The 20,087-nt window shown below is 38.0% G+C and overlaps 1 protein-coding gene and 1 non-coding gene across 4 annotated transcripts in view; both read left to right on the top strand.

The window, feature by feature from the left end:
- CORIN (corin, serine peptidase) overlaps window positions 1-19,786 on the top strand; it is a 309,430-nt gene extending 289,644 nt beyond the window's left edge. For all 3 annotated transcript variants that reach the window (XM_019962698.2, XM_070791393.1, XM_070791394.1), the window contains 3 exons: window positions 4,880-5,151; window positions 7,198-7,331; window positions 17,244-19,786. In XM_019962698.2, the coding sequence (XP_019818257.2) occupies window positions 4,880-5,151; window positions 7,198-7,331; window positions 17,244-17,426 (589 nt within the window). In that variant the 3' untranslated portion in view covers window positions 17,427-19,786. The remainder of the gene's footprint in view (window positions 1-4,879; window positions 5,152-7,197; window positions 7,332-17,243) is intronic.
- Window positions 5,801-5,872, top strand: TRNAF-GAA (transfer RNA phenylalanine (anticodon GAA)). The gene has a single exon. It is a non-coding gene; the product is annotated as a tRNA-Phe (tRNA).
- Window positions 19,787-20,087: the final 301 nt, after the last annotated feature.

The following is a 20,087-nucleotide window of genomic DNA, read 5'->3' as shown; positions in this document are numbered from 1 at the left end:
TGGACATCATAATGTATCTGAAGTATACAAGTAGTTGTGTATTCTCTCTAGAGTGATCACTGGAGAATTAGGAGTTGAAATCATATTATCTCAACATTATCTATAATGTGTATTCATCATTAATACAGGAGTATAAACATGAAGCAAATTAAATGTGAATTTCTGGTAATGAAATGCCATCTAGAGCGAGAATTAAAGAAGAAAAATGTCTCTTAACACCTTCCTCAGTCATTTTTTATTGTTATTGTGAATTTTTTCACCTGGCTTCAGTCTGCCTGCTTCCTCACTCTCAGAGCATGAGGATCTTTGTACAAACTTCTTTAAGTATTGGCCAGTTTTTCCTGCTGTTGCTTTGAAGTCTGACAGCACTGAGAAAAAAAATCCCCCTGATGCTGAAGATTTTCAGCTGCTCGACTTGGTTTTTCATCTTTGTAGCCCAATTTAACTCTTTACTAAAAGGACCACATGAACATAGCTTGTTCCTGTGTTTCTCCACTGGGTACTTTTTACTGAAACTAGATTCGTGGGGCCTTCATGTAGCCCTGTGTCCTCTTTCCTCTTTTGCTTCTACCCAGATGGGAGTGACTCATTCTTTCTACACACACTTAATATACTATTATAGCATTTCTACACATCTCCCTCAATTCAGACTTAAATTGAAGAAAGTAGGGAAAACCACTAGACCATTCAGGTATGACCTAAATCAAATCCCTTATGATTATACAGTGGAAGTGAGAAATAGATTTAAGGGCCTAAATCTGATAGACAGTGTGCCTGATGAACTATGGAATGAGGTTTGTGACATTGTACAGGAGACAGGGATCAAGACCATCCCCATGGAAAAGAAATGCAAAAAAGCAAAATGGCTGTCTGGGGAGGCCTTACAAATAGCTGTGAAAAGAAGAGAAGCGAAAAGCAAAGGACAAAAGGAAAGATATAAACATCTGAATGCAGAGTTCCAAAGAATAGCAAGAAGAGATAAGAAAGCCTTCTTCAGTGATCAATGCAAAGAAACAGAGGAAAACAACAGAATGGGAAAGACTAGAGATCTCTTCAAGAAAATCAGAGATACCAAAGGAACATTTCATGCAAAGATGGGCTCGATAAAGGACAGAAATGGTATGGACCTAACAGAAGCAGATTAAGAAGAGATGGCAAGAATACACAGAAGAACTGTACAAAAAAGAGCTTCACGACCCAGATAATAATGATGGTGTGATCACTGACCTAGAGCCAGACATCCTGCAATGTGAAGTCAAGTGGGCCTTAGGAAGCATCACTATGAACAAAGCTAGTGGAGGTGATGGAATTCCAGTTGAGCTATTCCAAATCCTGAAAGACGATGTTGTGAAAGTGCTGCACTCAGTATGCCAGCAAATTTGGAAAACTCAGCAGTGGCCACAGGACTGGAAAAGGTCAGTTTCATTCCAATCCCAAAGAAAGGCAACGCCAAAGAATGCTCAAACTACTGCACAATTGCACTCATCTCACATGCTAGTAAAGTAATGCTCAAAATTCTCCAAGCCAGGCTTTGGCAATATGTGAACCATGAACTTCCTGATGTTCAAGCTGGTTTTAGAAAAGGCAGAGGAACCAGAGATCAAATTGCCAACATCCGCTGGATCATGGAAAAAGCAAGAGAGTTCCAGAAAAACATCTATTTCTGCTTTATTGACTATGCCAAATCCTTTGACTGTGTGGATCACAATAAACTGTGGAAAATTCTGAAAGAGATGGGAATACCAGACCACCTGATCTGCCTCTTGGGAAATCTGTATACAGGTCAGGAAGCAACAGTTAGAACTGGACATGGAACAACAGACTGGTTCCAAACAGGAAAAGGAGTACGTCAAGGCTATATATTGTCACCCTGTTTATTTAACTTCTATGCAGAGTACATCATGAGAAACGCTGGACTGGAAGAAACACAAGCTGGACTCAAGATTGCTGGGAGAAATATCAATAACCTCAGATATGCAGATGACACCACCCTTATGGCAGAAAGTGAAGAGGAACTCAAAAGCCTCTTGATGAAAGTGAAAGTGGAGAGTGAAAAAGTTGGCTTAAAGCTCAACATTCAGAAAACGAAGATCATGGCATCTGGTCCCATCACTTCATGGGAAATAGATGGAGAAACAATGGAAACAGTATCAGAATTTTTTTTCTGGGCTCCAAAATCACTGCAGATGGTGACTGCAGCCATGAAATTAAAACACGCTTACTCCTTGGAAGGAAAGTTATGACCAACCTAGATGGCATATTCAAAAGCAGAGACATTCCTTTGCCAACAAAGGTTCGTCTAGTCAAGGCTATGGTTTTTCCTGTGGTCATGTATGGATGTGAGAGTTGGACTGTGAAGAGAGCTGAGCGCCGAAGAATTGATGCTTTTGAACTGTGGTGTTGGAGAAGACTCTTGAGAGTCCCTTGGACTGCAAGGAGATCCAACCAGTCCATTCTGAAGGGAGATCAGCCCTGGGATTTCTTTGGAAGGAATGATGCTAAAGCTGAAACTCCAGTACTTTGGCCACCTCATGTGAAGAGTTGACTCATTGGAAAAGACTCTGATGCTGGGAGGGACTGGGGGCAAGAGGAGAAGGGGACGACAGAGGATGAGATGGCTGGATGGCATCACTGACTTGATGGACGTGCGTCTCAGTGAACTCTGGGAGTTGGTGATGGACAGGGAGGCCTGGCATGCTGCAATTCATGGGGTCGCAAAGAGTCGGACATGACTGAGCGACTGATCTGATCTGACACATCTCCCTCACTTCATGTACCCTTTTTGAACAACAGGTTATTGTTTCCCCTGGTTTTTTCCAGACTTGGAAAAAAGATTTAAAGAGACTTTATTTTTCCTCTTATAACAAAAAAGAAAACAGAACAATTTCCTTACTGAATATTGAAGTATGTGAATTTCCTGTTTTGTTTTTTGTTTTTTTTTTTGCTTTTGGTGGGTATTAATGCCATAATGACAATAGCTTGTGTCACAAGAGGCTACTGAATATAATAACATTTAGCAGTTTTATTGACACATGTTTTACAGTTAGAATTACATTAACCTGTATATAGCAATCAAGTCTGTAAAGTTTACTCAATTTCATTTTGTTACAAATAGTTTGCAGTGTTCAACTGTTTGTCATACTACCTGTGATTTAAGCAGATAGATGAATATTTTTTGTAACCAAAATTTAGTAGCTTTGAATTGAGGTAAGAAGCTATCAAACAGGTAGACATTTGAGATCAATAATTGTTCTATTTCAGATGCCTTAAATAATAGAATCTCGAGTGAGTGTTGAATTTCTCAGATGGTCATATGCTTACTCCTCTAAACTAAAAAATGGAACAGGGAGATGGATCGAGGGAAGGAAGGAAGAAAAAGGAAGAAAGAATGACATGTTATGCAACGGATGGTTTTATTTAATGAAAAACAATTTTGTAATATTTTCCTGTAATATTCATGCCATAGCACTTTTTGCATTTTATTATAATTGTTTCTTTTACTGTTTATCTTCACTCAATCCTAAAGTTTGTATAGGCAGGGATCATGTCTTTCTTGCTCATTACTGAAATCCCCAGCACAATATCTATATATCTATAAAGCTATATTTGTCTCTATATGGGTATTACATATATTCAAATAATATCAATTTTATTGAGGTATAATTGATGTACAATATAAGTTTCAGGTGTACAACATAGCAATTCATAATTTTTAAAGGCTATATTCTATTTAGTTATTTTCAAGTATTGACTATACAAGGACCTACTGTATAGCACATGAAATTGTATTCAATATCTTTCAATGACCTATAGTGGAAAAGAATCTGAAAAGAATTATGAACAGGAAACAAATTTTATTTTTTAAAAGGTCACTCTGTGTGAGGAGACTGGGTTATAGGGGTTAAGAGTAAAAGAAGGGCCACTATTTGGGAGAGGTGAGTAGCTTAGATTAGGATTGTAGTGGTGGCAGAAGGGGAAACAAGATTCAGGATATATTTGAAAGTGGAGCAGTGAGGACTTGCTGATGCATTCAGTGTTGGGTGTAAGAGAGATGATCCAATATTGCATAATGGGTAGCTGTAAATAGCAAATAACTGTAGAATGAATTGTATAGCTCAAAGGAGAGGATGGAGCTGGAGATACACATTTGAAAGTTACAAATGCCATTCAGGTGGCATTTAAAGCCATGTGACTAGATAAGCTCTTCAAAGGGGCGAGTGAAGAATGAGAAGACTTAAAGGCAGAGCTCTGGGTCACTTCAATGAAGACACTGAGAGCAGAGGAGGAGGATGCAACAGAGAGGAAGAGGTCCCAGAGACAGGAGGAAATTCTGGAGCATGGGGAGTCCTTGAAGTCAAGTGGGAAAGTGTTTTAAAGTGGAATTAGACTATTGCTGTCAAGTGTTCAAAAACAGTGACGTCTGAGACTACCCATTATAAGTTGTGGGTGACCTTTTAAGTTGCTAGCTTGAAATTTTCAGAAGCCTTTCTTGAAAACTTGACATTTCTCTGAAGCACTGCCTCCTTGGAGGGATCACTTAACCTCTGATTTTCATTCTATTTTTTTTCTCTTGTCTCTTCTTCATGACTTTTCATCATCTTCCCCACTCAATGAAGCAAGTAACTACTCTGTCTCCCTTTCAAAGTGAACAAGTGTTATTTTCCAGAGCAGCCCCATTTAGGAAGCCCAAGTTTTGGTTTCCAGAACAATACGATATTTACCAATTGCTCAAGGGTTATATAAATGCTTTTTATATGAATACATGGGATATGGGAGTGGAAAGAGCAATTATTTTAAAAAAATATTTAAAAATCATATATAAATATTAAAAGATAAGTCTGAGTTTAAGGTGCCAATAGCTCTTGAATCATCATTTTAGGAGAGAGAATGCTGCCGTTTGGAAAGTGGTGTTTGGCATCAATAACCTAGACCACCCATCAACGTTCATGCAGATGCGCCTTGTGAAAACCATCATCCTGCATCCTCGCTACAGTCGAGCGGTGGTGGACTACGACATCAGCATAGTGGAGCTAAGCCAAGATATCAATGAAACAAGCTACGTCCGACCCGTCTGCTTACCCAGCCCGGATCAGTCCTTAGAACCTGATACTTATTGCTATATCACAGGCTGGGGACATATGGGCAACAAAAGTAAGTCAAGATTCTTGGGAGCATTCACCTTTCAGCTTTTAACTGGAAAACACTAGGGTACTTCCTAACCTTTGGTAATCATTTCCCATTTTCACTTATAACAGAGAGTCTCAAATAGCATATGTGTCACTCCCCCTTCCATGCAAATTGCAGAAGTCAATACTTCATCATGCCCTTAAACCTGCAAACCCAAAGGAAACTTCAGAAGTCCCTCTCTATACCTTATTTCTCCAGGGAGCCCCTACAGATGGTTGGAGCTGACATGCAAGATCAGTCATCCCTGCCTTGATAGGGATTGTATTGAATCTAGATTGCTTTAGGTAGGATAGTCATTTTGACAATATTGATTCTTCCAATCCATCTGTTTGTGTTATCTTTGATTTCATTCATTAGTGTCTTATAGTTTTCTGAGTACATGTCTTTTGTCTCCTTAGGTAGGTTTATTCCTAGGTATTTTATTCTTTTTGATGAGATGGTAAATGTGATTGTTTCCCTGATTTCTGTTTCTGATCTTTTGTTGTTTGTGTATAGGAAGGCAAGAGATTTTTGTGTATTAATTTTATATCCTGCACCTTCACCAAATTCATTGATAAGCTCTAGTAGTTTTCTGGTAGGATCTTTAGGATTTTCTATGTATAATATCAGGGCTTCCCTGGTAGCTCAGAGGTTAAAGTGTCTGCCTGAAATGCAGGAGACCAAGGTTCGATCCCTGGGTTGGGAAGATCCCCTGGAGAAAGAAATGGCAACCCACTCCAGTACTCTTGCCTGGAAAATCCCATGGACAGAGGAGTCTGGTAGGCTACAGTCCACGGGGTCCCAAAGAGTCGGACACAACTGAGTGACTTTGCAAACAGTGAGAGTTTTTTCTTCTGTTCCAATGAGGATTCCTTTTGTCTTCTCTGATAGCCGTGGCTAGGACTTTAAAAACTATGGTGATTATTCATAGTGGCGAAAGTAGACATTTTTGTCTTGTTTCTGATCTTAGAGGAAATACTTTTTTTCACCATTGAGAACATACAGAAATTTAGAACTTTGTACTGCTGTCTCTCAGCTGCCTGTAAAGGACTCTTACTTTGCTTGACCTGTTAAAAGTTTAGAGTAAGAATTTAATCGATATTTTCTTTAATAGTAAGCACTGGCCATGCCAACTATGTCAGGGTAGTACTGTAGCTCTCAGGGATGATGATACATGTCGGTGTCCTGTTACCCACCTTTTGTTGTTTAGTCACCAAGTCATGTTTGACTCTTTGTAACTCTATAGACTGTAGCCTGCCGGGGCCCCCGTCCATGGGATTTCCCAGGCAAGAACTTTCAGACAAGCTGGAAATCACACATTCTCTCTGCTGACACTAAGGGACACTTTTCCCTTTGGACATCTTTCTGACACATCTTCTAGGATTAAAGGTCCTGATCTAATGATGGCTACTATAGCACATGGTGAGATAACATTGTTTAAACCAAGGATGGGGCAACCATTCCCCTGTTACTCTGAACAGATGATCTGAACTTTAGCAGAATGGACTCACATGCTTAGCTGTCACACAGCGGACAGCCTCCATCTGGGGCAGAGCTCTGGCTTGATTATTTTAATTGTAATACCAATTGTTTATGTTGCCACATGTAATAAGAGAGGGAGGCAGTTCCCTGGTGGGGCTAGTGGTTAAGATTCAGTGCTTACACTGCAGAGGCCTGGGTTCCATATCGGGCAGGGGACCCATCCTGCATGCTGTGTAGTGCAACCAAAACACAAAAAATAAATTAGAAAACCCATTTGTAAAAAATGAAAGGGAAACCATGAGCCAGGTTACTTAACCAGTCTGTGCCTCCATTTTCTCATTAACAAAATGGAGGCATTTGACTAATGGAATGACCATCAGCACTTCTAATTGGAAAAGTTTGAGTCTAAATGAGCTTTGTCTTTGAAATAACATTCTAAGAATATGGTTTTCTTGATATAAAAATGTAATGATTTCCTGTATGACTAGCCTAATTTTTGAGTCATTTTACCCTCATGTTTTATTTCTCTTAAAAAAAAAAAAAATCCAGTGCCTTTTAAGCTGCAAGAGGGAGAAGTACGTGTTATTTCTCTGGAACAATGTCAGTCCTACTTTGACATGAAGACCATCACCAACCGGATGATCTGTGCTGGCTATGAGTCTGGCACGGTTGACTCATGCATGGTAAGTTGCTCAGTGCTTACCAAAGAGATTCAATTCTGCAATAGGTCCAGTGGGTCCATATAGGCTCATTATTATTCATGTGTGGCTCTTTGGGAAAGTTTTTTGAAAATAATTTGTTATGTTTCCAGTATCTCTTCTAAATACTTTTTAATAACTCACTGAATTCTCACAATCATCACTTGTGGGAAACAAGGGACCATAGAGGTTAAGTAATTTACCCCATATCACCCAGGACTAAGGTGGTAGAATGAAGTTATGAATGTGCTTGGCCACTAACTATCCTAGAAGCAAGGATTAATGTGAACACATTTCTCTGTATTGCCAATATGACCTGGAGGTTCACTAAGAACTAGGGCCTCAGGACAGCTCTCTACAGCACTTTTCAGACAGGGATGCTCCACAGTGCACTGCAAATGTTCAAGTTTGTCTTAGTCTAATTTTACGCAGCTTTTTTGTTGTTGTTAATTCTATTTTTCTCTTACTTCAAGTTGAATGAAAGTCTTTTAAAAACCAAAGCAAAACAGAGTTTGTTATTTTGCCAGGCAGGCCTAACCTCAACTGTATAATGAAATGGTAACTGCTCAAGCGAGGGGATGGAAGGCTGATTCTTGAAAGAGAAATTAAGGCCCAACAAAGACATGGGTGTGGTCATGCTCATATAATAATGTCTAATAAGAACTGGGTCCTGTCAACTTCTTTAGTGGTGGCAGTTCCACACTGTGGGCATCTTAGACACATACCAGACGCTCTCTAACAAAACCCCAGATAAAAGAAGAGAGACAAAAGGCTACTTTTTTACCAAGTCTATTCATCAGAACCTCTCATTATCTTCCTCAACTGCCTCAACAGGACACATCGCAGGCCATGGTCCTCTATTAAGGTCTAGAAACCAAGGGACTCAATATTGAAACCAAACTTTGGCCTGAAGTCTAATATTATGAAAAGGAAAAGAGGACCAAATTGTGCCTTTATCTCTGTATCCTTCTTTCATTTCGAATTGCTGCTGCTTCACTTGTTTTCCAGCTAACATGTCTACCTATCTCACTAAGCTTAGCTCAAAATCTACTCTTAAGGGGATCCTATGTTCCCCTCCAGCTGGAAGCAATCGCTCATTCTTTTGAAGACTCCTTTATTTATAGCCCTTAGATTTTGCTTTCATGTAAAGTTTTTCTCATTATCCAAGTGGACTTTTGGCCCTTTTATGGTAAAAATAGCTCCTTACTTGTTTAGACATTAGCACAGAATCCTCCAAAAAATAGGTTCTAAATAATTATGTGGCTAAGTTTCTGATCTGGAAACGTAGGGATGCTGTAAACATATCCCATTTTAATAACTAGCATAAATAAGTGGTGGTAGTGGTGGTTCAGTCACTAAGTTGTGTAGCACAGCATAAATCAGGATCTTAATTCTTTTATATAAGAGGAGATGAAAAGACTGGAATATGTCTAATCAAAATATTTCCAGTAAATTTTGCTTAAAAATCAATCAGGCTTTCAGACAGAACAATTTAGTCAGCCCCTTGAAAGGCCTATGCTTATTGGCTGGGCTTGTGTGCTCAGTTGTGTCTGACTCTTTGTGACTGCATGGACTGTAGCCCACCAGGTTCCTCTGTCCATGGATGTTTCCAGGCAAGACTATGGAGTGGGCTGCCATTTCCTCCTCCAGGGGCTGTTCCTGACCTAGGGTTTGAACCCATGTCTCCTGCCTTGGCAGGCAGACTCTTCACCACTGAGCCACCAGGGCTTCTCATTAGTTAGGTTTATGGCATTGGTAAGTTATGAATATGATGATCACTACTTCTAGGAAATGGCATGATATATTCAAACCTGAAAGAGAAAATGTTCAACCTAGGATACTCTACCTAGAAAGATTATCATTTAGAATAGAAAAAGATAAAGAATTTCTCAGACAAGCAAAAACTAAAAGAATTGAGCAATATTAAACCAACCTTAAAATAAATATTAAAGGGTCTTCTCTAAGTAGAAAAGAAGCAACAATCTATTGGAAAGAAAAAAAAAATCACAGGAGGAGAAGCAAATATGTAAAAGGATTGTTCAGTTCAGTCGCTCAGCTGTGTCCAACTCTTTGTGACCCCATGAACCACAGCACACCAGGCATCCCTGTCCATCACCAACTCCTGGAGTCCATCTAAACCCATGTCCATTGAGTCAATGATGCCATCCAACCATCTCATCCTCTGTTGTCCCCTTCTCCTCTTGCCCTCAATATTTCCCAGCATCAGGGTCTTTTCAAATGAGTCAGCTCTTTGCATCAGGTGGCCAAAGTATTGGAGTTTTAGCCCCAAGAAAATGAAATACAAAAAAGCAAAATGGCTGTCTGAGGAGGCCTTACAAATAGCTGTGAAAAGAAGAGAAGCAAAAAGCAAAGGAGAAAAGGAGAGCTATACCCATTTGAATGCAGAGTTCCAAAGAATAGCAAGGAGAGATAAGAAAGCCTTCCTCAGTGATCAATGCAAAGAAATAGAGAAAAACAATAGAATGGGAAAGAGTAAAGATCTCTTCAAGAAAGTGAGAGATACCAAGGGAACATTTCATGCAAAGATGGGCTCGATAAAGGACAGAAATGGTGTGGACCTAACAGAAGCAGAAGATATTAAGAAGAGGTGGCAAGAATACACAGAAGAACTATACAAACAAGATCTTCACGACCCATATAATCATGATGGTGTGATCTGGCTCACCTAGAGCCAGACATCCTGGAATGTGAAGTCAAGTGGGCTTTTAGGAAGCATCACTATGAACAAAGCTAGTGGAGGTGATGGAATTCCAGTTGAGCTATTTCAAATCCTAAAAGATGATGCTGTGAAAGTGCCACACTCAATATGCCAGCAAATTTGGAAAACTCAGCAGTGGCCACAGGACTGGAAAAGGTCAGTTTCATTCCAATCCCAAAGAAAGGCAATGCCAAAGAATGCTCCAACTACTGCACAAATGCACTCATCTCACACATTAGTAAAGTAATGCTCAAAATTCTCCAAGCCAGGCCTCAGCAATATGTGAACCGTGAACTTGCAGATGTTCAAGCTGGTTTTAGAAAAGGCAGAGGAACGAGAGATCAAATTGCCAACATCTGCTGGATCATCAAAAAAGCAAGAGAGTTCCAGAAAAACATCTATTTCTGCTTTATTGACTATGCCAAAGCTTTTGACTGTGTGGATCATAATAAACTGTGGAAAATTCTGAAAGAGATGGGAATACCAGACCACCTGACCTGCCTCTTGAGAAACCTGTATGCAGGTCAGGAAGCAACAGTTATAACTGGACACGGAACAACAGACTGGTTCCAAATAGGAAAAGGGGTCCATCAAGGCTGTATATTGTCACCCTGCTTATTTAACTTCTATGCAGAGTACATCATGAGAAACGCTGGCTGGAGGAAGCACAAGCTGGAATGAAGAGTGCCAGGAGAAATATCAATAACCTCAGATGTGCAGATGACACCACCCTTATGGCAGAAAGTGAAGAGGAACTAAAAAGCCTCTTGATGAAAGTGAAAGAGGAGAGTGAAAAAGTTGGCTTAAAGCTCAACATTCAGAAAACTAAGATAATGGCATCTGGTCCCATCACTTCATGGGGAAATAGTGTAAACAGTGGCTGACTTTATTTTTCTGGGCTCCAAAATCACTGTAGATGGTGACTGCAGCCATGAAATTAAAAGACACTTACTCCTTGGAAGGAAAGTTATGACCAATCCAGACAGCATATTAAAAAGCAGAGACATTACTTTGTCAACAAAGGTCCATCTAGTCAAGGCTATGGTTTTTCCAGTGGTCATGTATGACTGTGAGAGTTGGACTATAAAGAAAGCTGAGCACCGAAGAATTGATGCTTTTGAACTGTGGTGCTGGAGAAGATTCTTGAGAGTCCCTCAGACTGCAAGGAGATCCAACCAGTCCATCCTAAAGGAGATCATCAGTCCTGGGTGTTTGTTCATTGGTAGGACTGATGTTGAAACTGAAAAGGACTGAAGATCACTTAAATATGCAAGTACAGAGATTAAAAAGCAATCAGAATTTTTGTAAAAGTGACTATAATAAATTTAAAGCAAGTAGCTATAGTAATGGGTCAACATAATTGAACTCCATAGTAATCACAAATTAAACACATAGAAAATAGTTTCACAAAAACCTAAAAGGAAGGAACTCAAGCACACTTCAAAAGAAAATCATCAAAGCACAAAAGGAAAAAAAAAAAAAGAAATGAACTCAACTGGAATAAGGTTTAAAATGGTAATATGTACATATATAATTATTTTTTATTTTATATTGGGGTATAGGTGAGTTATTGTATTGTGTTAGTTTCAGGTGTACAGGAAAGTGGTTCAGTTATATCCATTCTTTATCAGATTCTTTCCCCATGTATGCTATTACATAACATTAAGTAGAATTCCCTGTGCTATACAGTAGGTCGTTGTTAGTGATCTGTTTTCTACATTGTAGTGTGTATATGTTAATTCCAAACTCCTAATTTGTCCCCCTCCCCACCTTTCCCCTTTGATAACTGTGTTTGTTTTCTAAGCCTGTGGGTCTATTTCTGTTTTGTAAATAAGTTCATTTATATCATCTCTTTAGATTCCAAATGTAAGTGATGTGATATTTGTCTTTCTCTGACATAATTCAATTAGTGTGATAATCTCCAGGTCCATCCATGATGGTGCAAATGGCTTTATTTCATTCTTTTTCATGGCTGAATAATAATTCATCATATATATGTAGTATATTTTCTTTACCTATCATTCTATTGGCAGTTAGGTTGCTTCCATGTTTTGGTTATTGTAAATAGTGCTGCAATGAATATTGGGGTGCATGTATCTTTTTGAATTGTTTTTTTCCCCAGATATATGTCCAGGAGTTGCTGGATCACATGGTAACTTTTAGTTTTTTAAGGAACTTCTGTACTATTCTTCATAGTGATTGTACCAATTTACATTCCCACCTACAGTATAGGAAGGGTTACGTTTTCTCCACACCCTCTTCAGCATCTACTGTTTGTAGACTTTGATAATGGCTCTTCTGACTAGTCTGAGTTGATACTACAGTGTAGTTTTGATTTGCATTTCTCTAATAATTAGCAACGTTGAATATCTTTTCATGTTCTTTTTGGTCATTTGTAACACTTCTTTAGAGAAATGTTTCTCTCCTGCCCATTTTTGATTGGGTTGTTTGATTTTTTTTGATATTGAGCTTCATGAGCTGTTTGTATATTTTGGAGATTAATCCCTTGTTAGTTGCATCCTTTGCAAATATTTTCTCCCATTTTTGTAAGTTGTCTTTTTGTTTTGGTGGTTTCCTTTGCTGTGCAAAAGCTTTTAAATTTAATCTCATTTGGTTATTGTTTTTATCTTCATTACTATAGGAGGTGGATTGAAAACGATCTTGCTATGGTTTATATCAAACAGTGTTCTGTCTATGTTTTCCTCTAAGAGTTTTGTAATATCCAGTCTCACATTTAGGTCTTTGAGTTTATTTTTGTGCATAGTGTTAAGGAGTATTTTAATTTCATTCTTTTATATGTAGCTCTCCAATTTTCCTAGCACCACTTACTGAAGAAGAGACTGTCTTTTCTCCATTGTATATTCTTGCAGTCTTTGTCATATTAATTGACCATAGTTATTTGGACTTATTTCTAGGCTTTCTATCCTGTTGCATTGATCTATAAGACTGTCTTTGGGCCAGTACCATACTGCTTTGATTACTGTAGCTTTACAATATATTCTGAAGTAACAGAGCCTGATTTCTCAGCTTTTCTTTCTTTCTCAAGATTGCTTTGATTGTTTGGGATCTTTTGTGTTTCCATACAAGTTATAAGATTTTTTTGTTCTAGATCTGCAAAAAATGACATAGTAATTTGATAGGGATTGCACTGAATCTGTAGATTACCTTGGGTAATATAGTCATTTGGACAATACTGATTCTTCTAATCCATGAACATGGTAGGTATATCTTTCCATTTATTTGTGTTTTCTTCAATTTGTTACATCAGTATCTTATAGTTTTATGAGTAGAGGTCTTTTGTCTCCTTAGGTATGTTTATTCCAAGGTATTTTATTTTTTTGATGAAACAGTAAATGGGATTGTTTCCTTAATTTCTCTTTCTGACCTTACATTGTTAGTGTCTACAGATTCAACATACTTATGTGTATTAATTTTGTATCCTGCAACTGTACCAAATTCTTTGATGAGTTCTAATAGTTTTCTTGTAGCATCTTTAGGATTTTCTACATGTAGTTATCATGTCATCTGCAAACAGTGACAATTTTACTTTTCATAATTTGGATTACTATTCTTTTTCTTCTCTGATTGCTATTGCTGGGACTCTCAAAACTATGTTGAGTAGAAGTGGCAAGACAAGACATCTTTGTCTTGTACCTAATTTTAGAGGAAATGCTTTCAGCTTTTCACCACTGAGTATGATGTTTAGCTGTGGGTTTGTCACATGCTGTGCTGTGCTCAGTTGTGTCTGATTCTTTGTGACCCCCATAGACTGTAGTCCGCCAGCCTCCTCTGTCCATGGGGATTCTCCAGGCAAGAATACTGGAGTGGGTTGCCATGTCCTCCTCCAGGGGAATCTTTCCAACCCAGGTATTGAATCCAGGTCTCCCACATTGCAGGTAGATTCTTTACTGACTGAGCCACCAGGGAAGCCCAAAAATACTGGAGTGGGTAGCCTATCCCTTCTCTGGGGGATCTTCCTGATCCAGGAAATTGAACCAGGGTAGCCCATATATGCCTTTATTATGCTGAGTTATGTTCCCTCTATGCCCACTTTTAAAAAATGGGTATGGAGTTTTGTCCAAAGCTTTTTCTACATTTATTGAGATGATAATATGGTTTTTATTGTTCAATTTGCTAATGTTCACACCACAAAGTGGGTATAGAGGGACTATATCTCAACATAATAAAAGTGATTTGTGACAAACTTACAGCTAGCATAATACCCAATGGTGAAAAACTGAAAACCTTGAAGGGGAAGAAAACTGTCATTATTTGCAGATGATATGATACTCTATATAGAGAATCCTAAAGTCTCCATACAAAAACTATTAGAACTAATAAATGAATTCAGCCAGGTAACAGAATACAAGATTCATATACAGAAAGCTTTTGCATTTCTTTACACTAAATGGAATATCAGAAAGAAAAAATTGAAAAAAAATCATTTTTAAAATCATGTTAAAAAATACCTAAGAATAAACTTAACCAAGGAGGTGAAAACCCCTATGTACTGAAAACTAAAACATTGTAAAGAACACTGAAGATGATTCAAAGAAATGGAAAGATATCCAATGCTCTAGGATTTAATGAATTAGTATTGTAAAAATGGTCATACTACCCAAAGCAATCTACATATTTAATGCCACCCCTGTTAAAAAATCCTGATCAGTGAAGAACTCTTTCCCTGATGCTGGGAAAGATTGAAGGTGGGAGGAGAAGGGGACGACAGACGATGAGATGGCTGGACAGCATCACCAACTCAATGGACCTTAGTTTGAATAAACTCCAGGAGTTGGTGATGGACAGGGAGGCCTGGTGTGCTACAGTCCATGGGGGTTGCAGAGTCAGACATGACTGAGCAACTGAACTGAACTGTCAAAATACTTGTGACTTTTATTTGTTCTAGTTCTGTAAAAAAAAAAAAAAATTCTAAAATTTATGTGGAATCACAGAGGATCCAGAATTGACAAAGCAACTCTGAGAAAAAAAGAACAAAACTTGGAGACATACTCATTCTAGATTATACTACAAAGCTACAGGAATCAAAATAGCATGGTAACAGACATATGGATCAGTGGAACAGGATACAGGCCAAAAATAAACCCACACATTTATGGTAAATCTCTGAGGCAAGAATACAATGCAAAGAAGACAATCTCTTCAATAAGTGGTGTTGGGAAAAACTGGACAGCTACATGTAAATCAATGAAATTACAACAAAAATTATACATAATTATAATTATACAAAAATTAACTCAAAAGAGTTTAAAGACCTAAATATAAGACATGCCACAAAATTCCTAGAAGATTACATAGGCAAAACATTCTTTGATATAAATTGTAGCAATACTTTTTTAGGTCAGCCTCCCAAAGCAAAAGAAATAGAAGCAAAAGCAAACTAGTGGCGCCTGATGAGAAGAACTGACTCATTGGAAAAGACCCGGATGCTGGGAAAGACTGAAGGCAGGAGGAGAAGGAAACAACAGAGGATGAGATGGTTGGATGGCATCACTGACTCTAGGGACATGAGTTTGAATAGGCTCTGGGAGTTGGTGATGGATAGGGAAGCCTGGCGTGCTGTAGTCCATTGGGGTTGCAAAGAGTCGAACATGACTGAGCAACTGAACTGAAAAAATAATGAATCTATATATACAACAGAAACAGATTTACAGACATAGAAAACAAACATAGATACCAAAGCAGGGAGGGATAAATTATAACAATTATTATTATATATTTAAATATTTATATTTATATAAGTAGTAACATGTAAATAATAATTATTAACCTGTAGTTATTTCATGAGAATTAAATAAACTAACACAGGGAAGGTGTTTGGGAGAGCATCGATAAACATGATTTCTATTTCTCAACATTACCAAGTGGGAGGACCATAGATACACTTCCAAGTTTGAAATTCTTGCAAAGCAAGGAGTATTTTGTAAATATCTGTCATGAGTCCACATACTTATTTTCTACAGTATCTATCCTTCTCTTTTGAAGCCATGCAGAACACATCTCTCATAGTCTCATCTTTTCAGATGTAGAAAATATTAGCATTTTTAAAGCCATAGTGTTTTAATTATATGTGGACAAAGAAAAGTGAATAAAACTTAACTGTAATAACTTCCCTGGTGGTTCAGATGGTAAAGCATCAGCCTACAATGCGGGAGACCCGGGTTCAATCCCTGGGTCAGGGAGATCTCCTGGAGAAGGGAATGGCAACCCACTCCAGTATTCTTGCCGCCACCTGCCCCCAACTTCCCCCCGCAAAAAAAAAAAGTGGCTCAAAGAAATATTTAGCCTTCCTTGGTGGCTCAGATGGTAAAGCATCTGTCTACAATGTGGGAGACCCAGGTTTGATCCCTGGGTTGGGAAGACCCCCTGGAGAAGGAAATGGCAATCCACTCCAGTACTATTGCCTGGAAAATCCCACGGACAGAGGAGCCTGGTAGGCTACAGTCCATGGGGGTCGCAGAGTCGGACACGACTGAGCGATTTCACTTTCACTTAACTATAATACCTAGACTTAAATATTAAGAATGAACGTCTCTATGCAAATGAAATCTCTATGTCTGCATTATAATAAGTTTTACTGTAATTCTTATGTGGTATTTTCTATTTAAGCATGCTAATTCTTTTCTATTAAATACAGTAAGTATTAAGTTTTTCTTACCCTGAGTGTGTTTTACTTAATACATTCATTCACACAGCAAGAATCCTGGAAGTGACTTATTTTTAGATTTTTCTAGCACTATTTTTTGTGAGAAAACTTTATCCTTGAACATGTTCTACATTTATAACTGGATCAAAATTAAAAGAATTAGATCAGTTAGGGACTCAGTCCTGATATACTTAAATTAAAAAAAAAAGTTTGATATATTTTGATTAAGTGTGAGAAATGACAAAATGTCCTCCAATTTCACAGAAAAAAAAGAATATAGCCCTTTCCCAAGCCACCTCTATTCTTTAAAAGATCAAGATTTAAAATGTTCATTTGGAAGTTCTGTTTATGTAGGGGACAGCATGTTCCCTTCACACATTAACAATGAGACCTTTGTTGAAATTTTTCAGGACATTGGTTAAGCTGGGTTGGGCTTTGTTTTACCCTCAGGATAGCGTGGACACACGAGGGCTCTGAAATACCAGTGACTAACATCCACCGCTCTTCATTACAGGGTGACAGTGGTGGGCCTCTGGTTTGTGAGAAGCCGGGAGGACAGTGGACATTGTTTGGCTTAACTTCATGGGGCTCCGTCTGCTTTTCCAAAGTCCTGGGGCCTGGAGTTTACAGCAACGTGACATACTTTGTCAAATGGATTGAAAGACAAATATACATCCGTACCTTTCTCCTGAACTAATTCCAAAGATGATCAGAGACTTTTTCCAGCAACATTCAAAGACAACGGCCTTTCCGACGGTGGAGGACGTCCTGTAGAGAGCTGTACAGGAGCACTTTTCATAGACAGGAATGCTCCACAGTGCACTGCAAATGGTCGTGTTTGTCTCAGTCGAATTTCAGGCAGTTTTTTTTTTTTTTCCAGTTCTGTTTTTCTCTTACTTCAAGTTGAATGAAAATCTTTTAAAAACCAAAGCAAAACAGAGTTTGTTCTTCTGCCAGGCAGGCCTAACCTCAACTGTAAAGTGAAATGGTCAACTTGGGAAAGAGAAGAGTGTAGGCACCAGGGTAACAGGTTAGAGAAAGTTCCCTCTTGTCCAGTCGCAAAAGGACATTGAGATCCAGGCTAATGAATCTTTGCCAGCAAAATGAAAATTTCTCCAGCATAAGAGCATAGTGGCAAATTTCAATAACAACATCAGAGGCTTGCTTTTGATTTATGAAAAGCCAAGATAACTTACATGCCTAAGTTATTATTCTTCTAAAGTTTGCATAATTCTGAGAACTTATGAAAGACAGAGCATCCACTTAGGTAGCTGAAAGAGCAAATCCCATTGACAACAAAGTTCTTTTCACATCAATATTAGCACTTGATATGAAAAGACTGCCCATTTGGAATTTAAATCCAGGCTGTAATTGCATAGAAAAGTCTCCATAGACCCTTCCCAGAGTTAGGGTTTGTTCACTCTGTATCAGTTAGCCAACTGAGATTTTGACAACTGGGAAACTATTTGTGGGAAAAATTTCTGTCTTTGTGACAATGAAGTTGAGGTTAAACTTTGCTAAAGGAGGACTTGCTATAGAGTGGAGAGATGCAGTTTTTTAAGGAAATTAAATTGCACCCCACACCTAAGTATTTTTCAGTTTTTCTCTGTCCAGCCATACCAATAAGGTCACAGAGATGTATTTCAAAGCACAGTAAACTTTTTGCATGAATAAAAACATTTTGTAACTTTTCTTAAAAGATATTTAATAGCTGGTGTTGCCATTTCTTCCCATTGATAATTAAAAAATTAAATATGCTTTTAAGTACTATGTCATGATGCACATCAATTTATAAAGTAATTGGTGGTTAAAGTATTTTTTTCCCCACTAAAAACCTTCAAAACACAAATATTCACATGTACCTAATTTAATTTATGGGCTTTCCTGGTGGCTTAGCAGTGAAGAATCTTCCTGCTAATGCAGGAGACACTGGTTCAATCCCTGGGTTGGGAAGATCCTCTGGAGAACAAAATGGCAACCCACTCCAGTATTCTTGCCTGGGAAATCCCATGGACAGAGGAAGCTGGCAGGCTACAGTCCATGGGGTCTCAAAGAATCGGCCACGACTAAGCACCTAAACAACAACAAAGGATTTCCCCCACAGCCTGGGCTGCCCCAGCACCCCCAGAGACTACCTGCAGTTTTATACACGTCGTTTTGTACTCTCTTCTATGTGTTTGCATAGGTGACATTCACAAAGCTGTCTTGACACTTTCCATGTGATTCATCTCTTGTTCTATAGTTTGTATAAACCTATCGAGAATATAAAATCCAGCAACTGAAATTATGGTCACAACTGTATGAAAACTTAAGAACATACATCAGTTCTGTCATATAATGGAACAACTATGCTCAACTTATGTTCAGTGAAATGTATATACTGTAGTTATTTTAAATAACCCTTAATACAAATAAAATGGTATAATTTGAATTGGATGTAAAACATGGAGCAAGCCCCAGAAAATGTTTCCCACGATTATACGTTGGCAGTCAGTTTCCCACCAATCAAAATTTACTTGTCTTTTATCTCACTCCCCCAGGAACATGCTCTTTTAAATGCCACGATTTGATTAGTCTGAAAGAGTCTGCGATAATCTCTAATCACCCATTGAGTGTCCAAGGAAAACCTTAGCCCTGGTAAGAGGATAAGGATTTTTGTCTTCTAGAACACATTTTGGGAATCTAATCCAATTCCTTTATAAATCTTTTGGGGTAAAAATTATATCACAAATATATACTGTTAATTTTTCTTGGCTACTAGGAGCAAATTGGGCTCCCTCAAATTTGGTAAAATATGCTGAATACTTACCGAAAATGCTGGAACATTAGCTTAGGAAACTTTGCATAAGAGTTATTCACTTGGAAATGAGAATCTTTAAAGGCTTTATAAAGACCCCAAATCTCTGCCTGAGGACCAGATGTGTCTCAGAATCCAGAATTTTAAAAAATTTAAAAAGCATATTAAAATGTTTAGTAGCACAGTAATAAAATTATTAATATTTTTGTGGCAAAATATATGAATAACTATATTAAATAAATAGTCTTGTATCTGTTTAACCCATTGTATTTGTGCTTAATTTATGAAAACTTTTTTAATTTTCAGAGTTCCTGGGATTGCTGAATTGTAGGCAAGAAGTTGTAGACCCATAACATGAACTGTTGTGTACAGATAATTTATATCAGAGAGACTGACCTTTTTTTAGTCTTTTGGACTCATTCCTTAGATTCTAATCTTTTTTAAGTGAATCTCTCTCTAAATTTTTATTTATCAGAAGATGATGATCTCAAGGAATAAATGCTAGTTGCTATGAAGATAACAGATGATATGACACCACTGACTTTACCATATAAGGATAGG

The sequence above is a fragment of the Bos indicus genome, chromosome 6, assembly GCF_029378745.1.
Source record: "Bos indicus isolate NIAB-ARS_2022 breed Sahiwal x Tharparkar chromosome 6, NIAB-ARS_B.indTharparkar_mat_pri_1.0, whole genome shotgun sequence".
Classification (NCBI taxonomy): Eukaryota; Metazoa; Chordata; class Mammalia; order Artiodactyla; family Bovidae; genus Bos; species Bos indicus.
The sequence above is the reverse complement of the archived record's forward strand: the minus strand, read 5'-3'. Positions and strand labels throughout refer to the sequence as shown.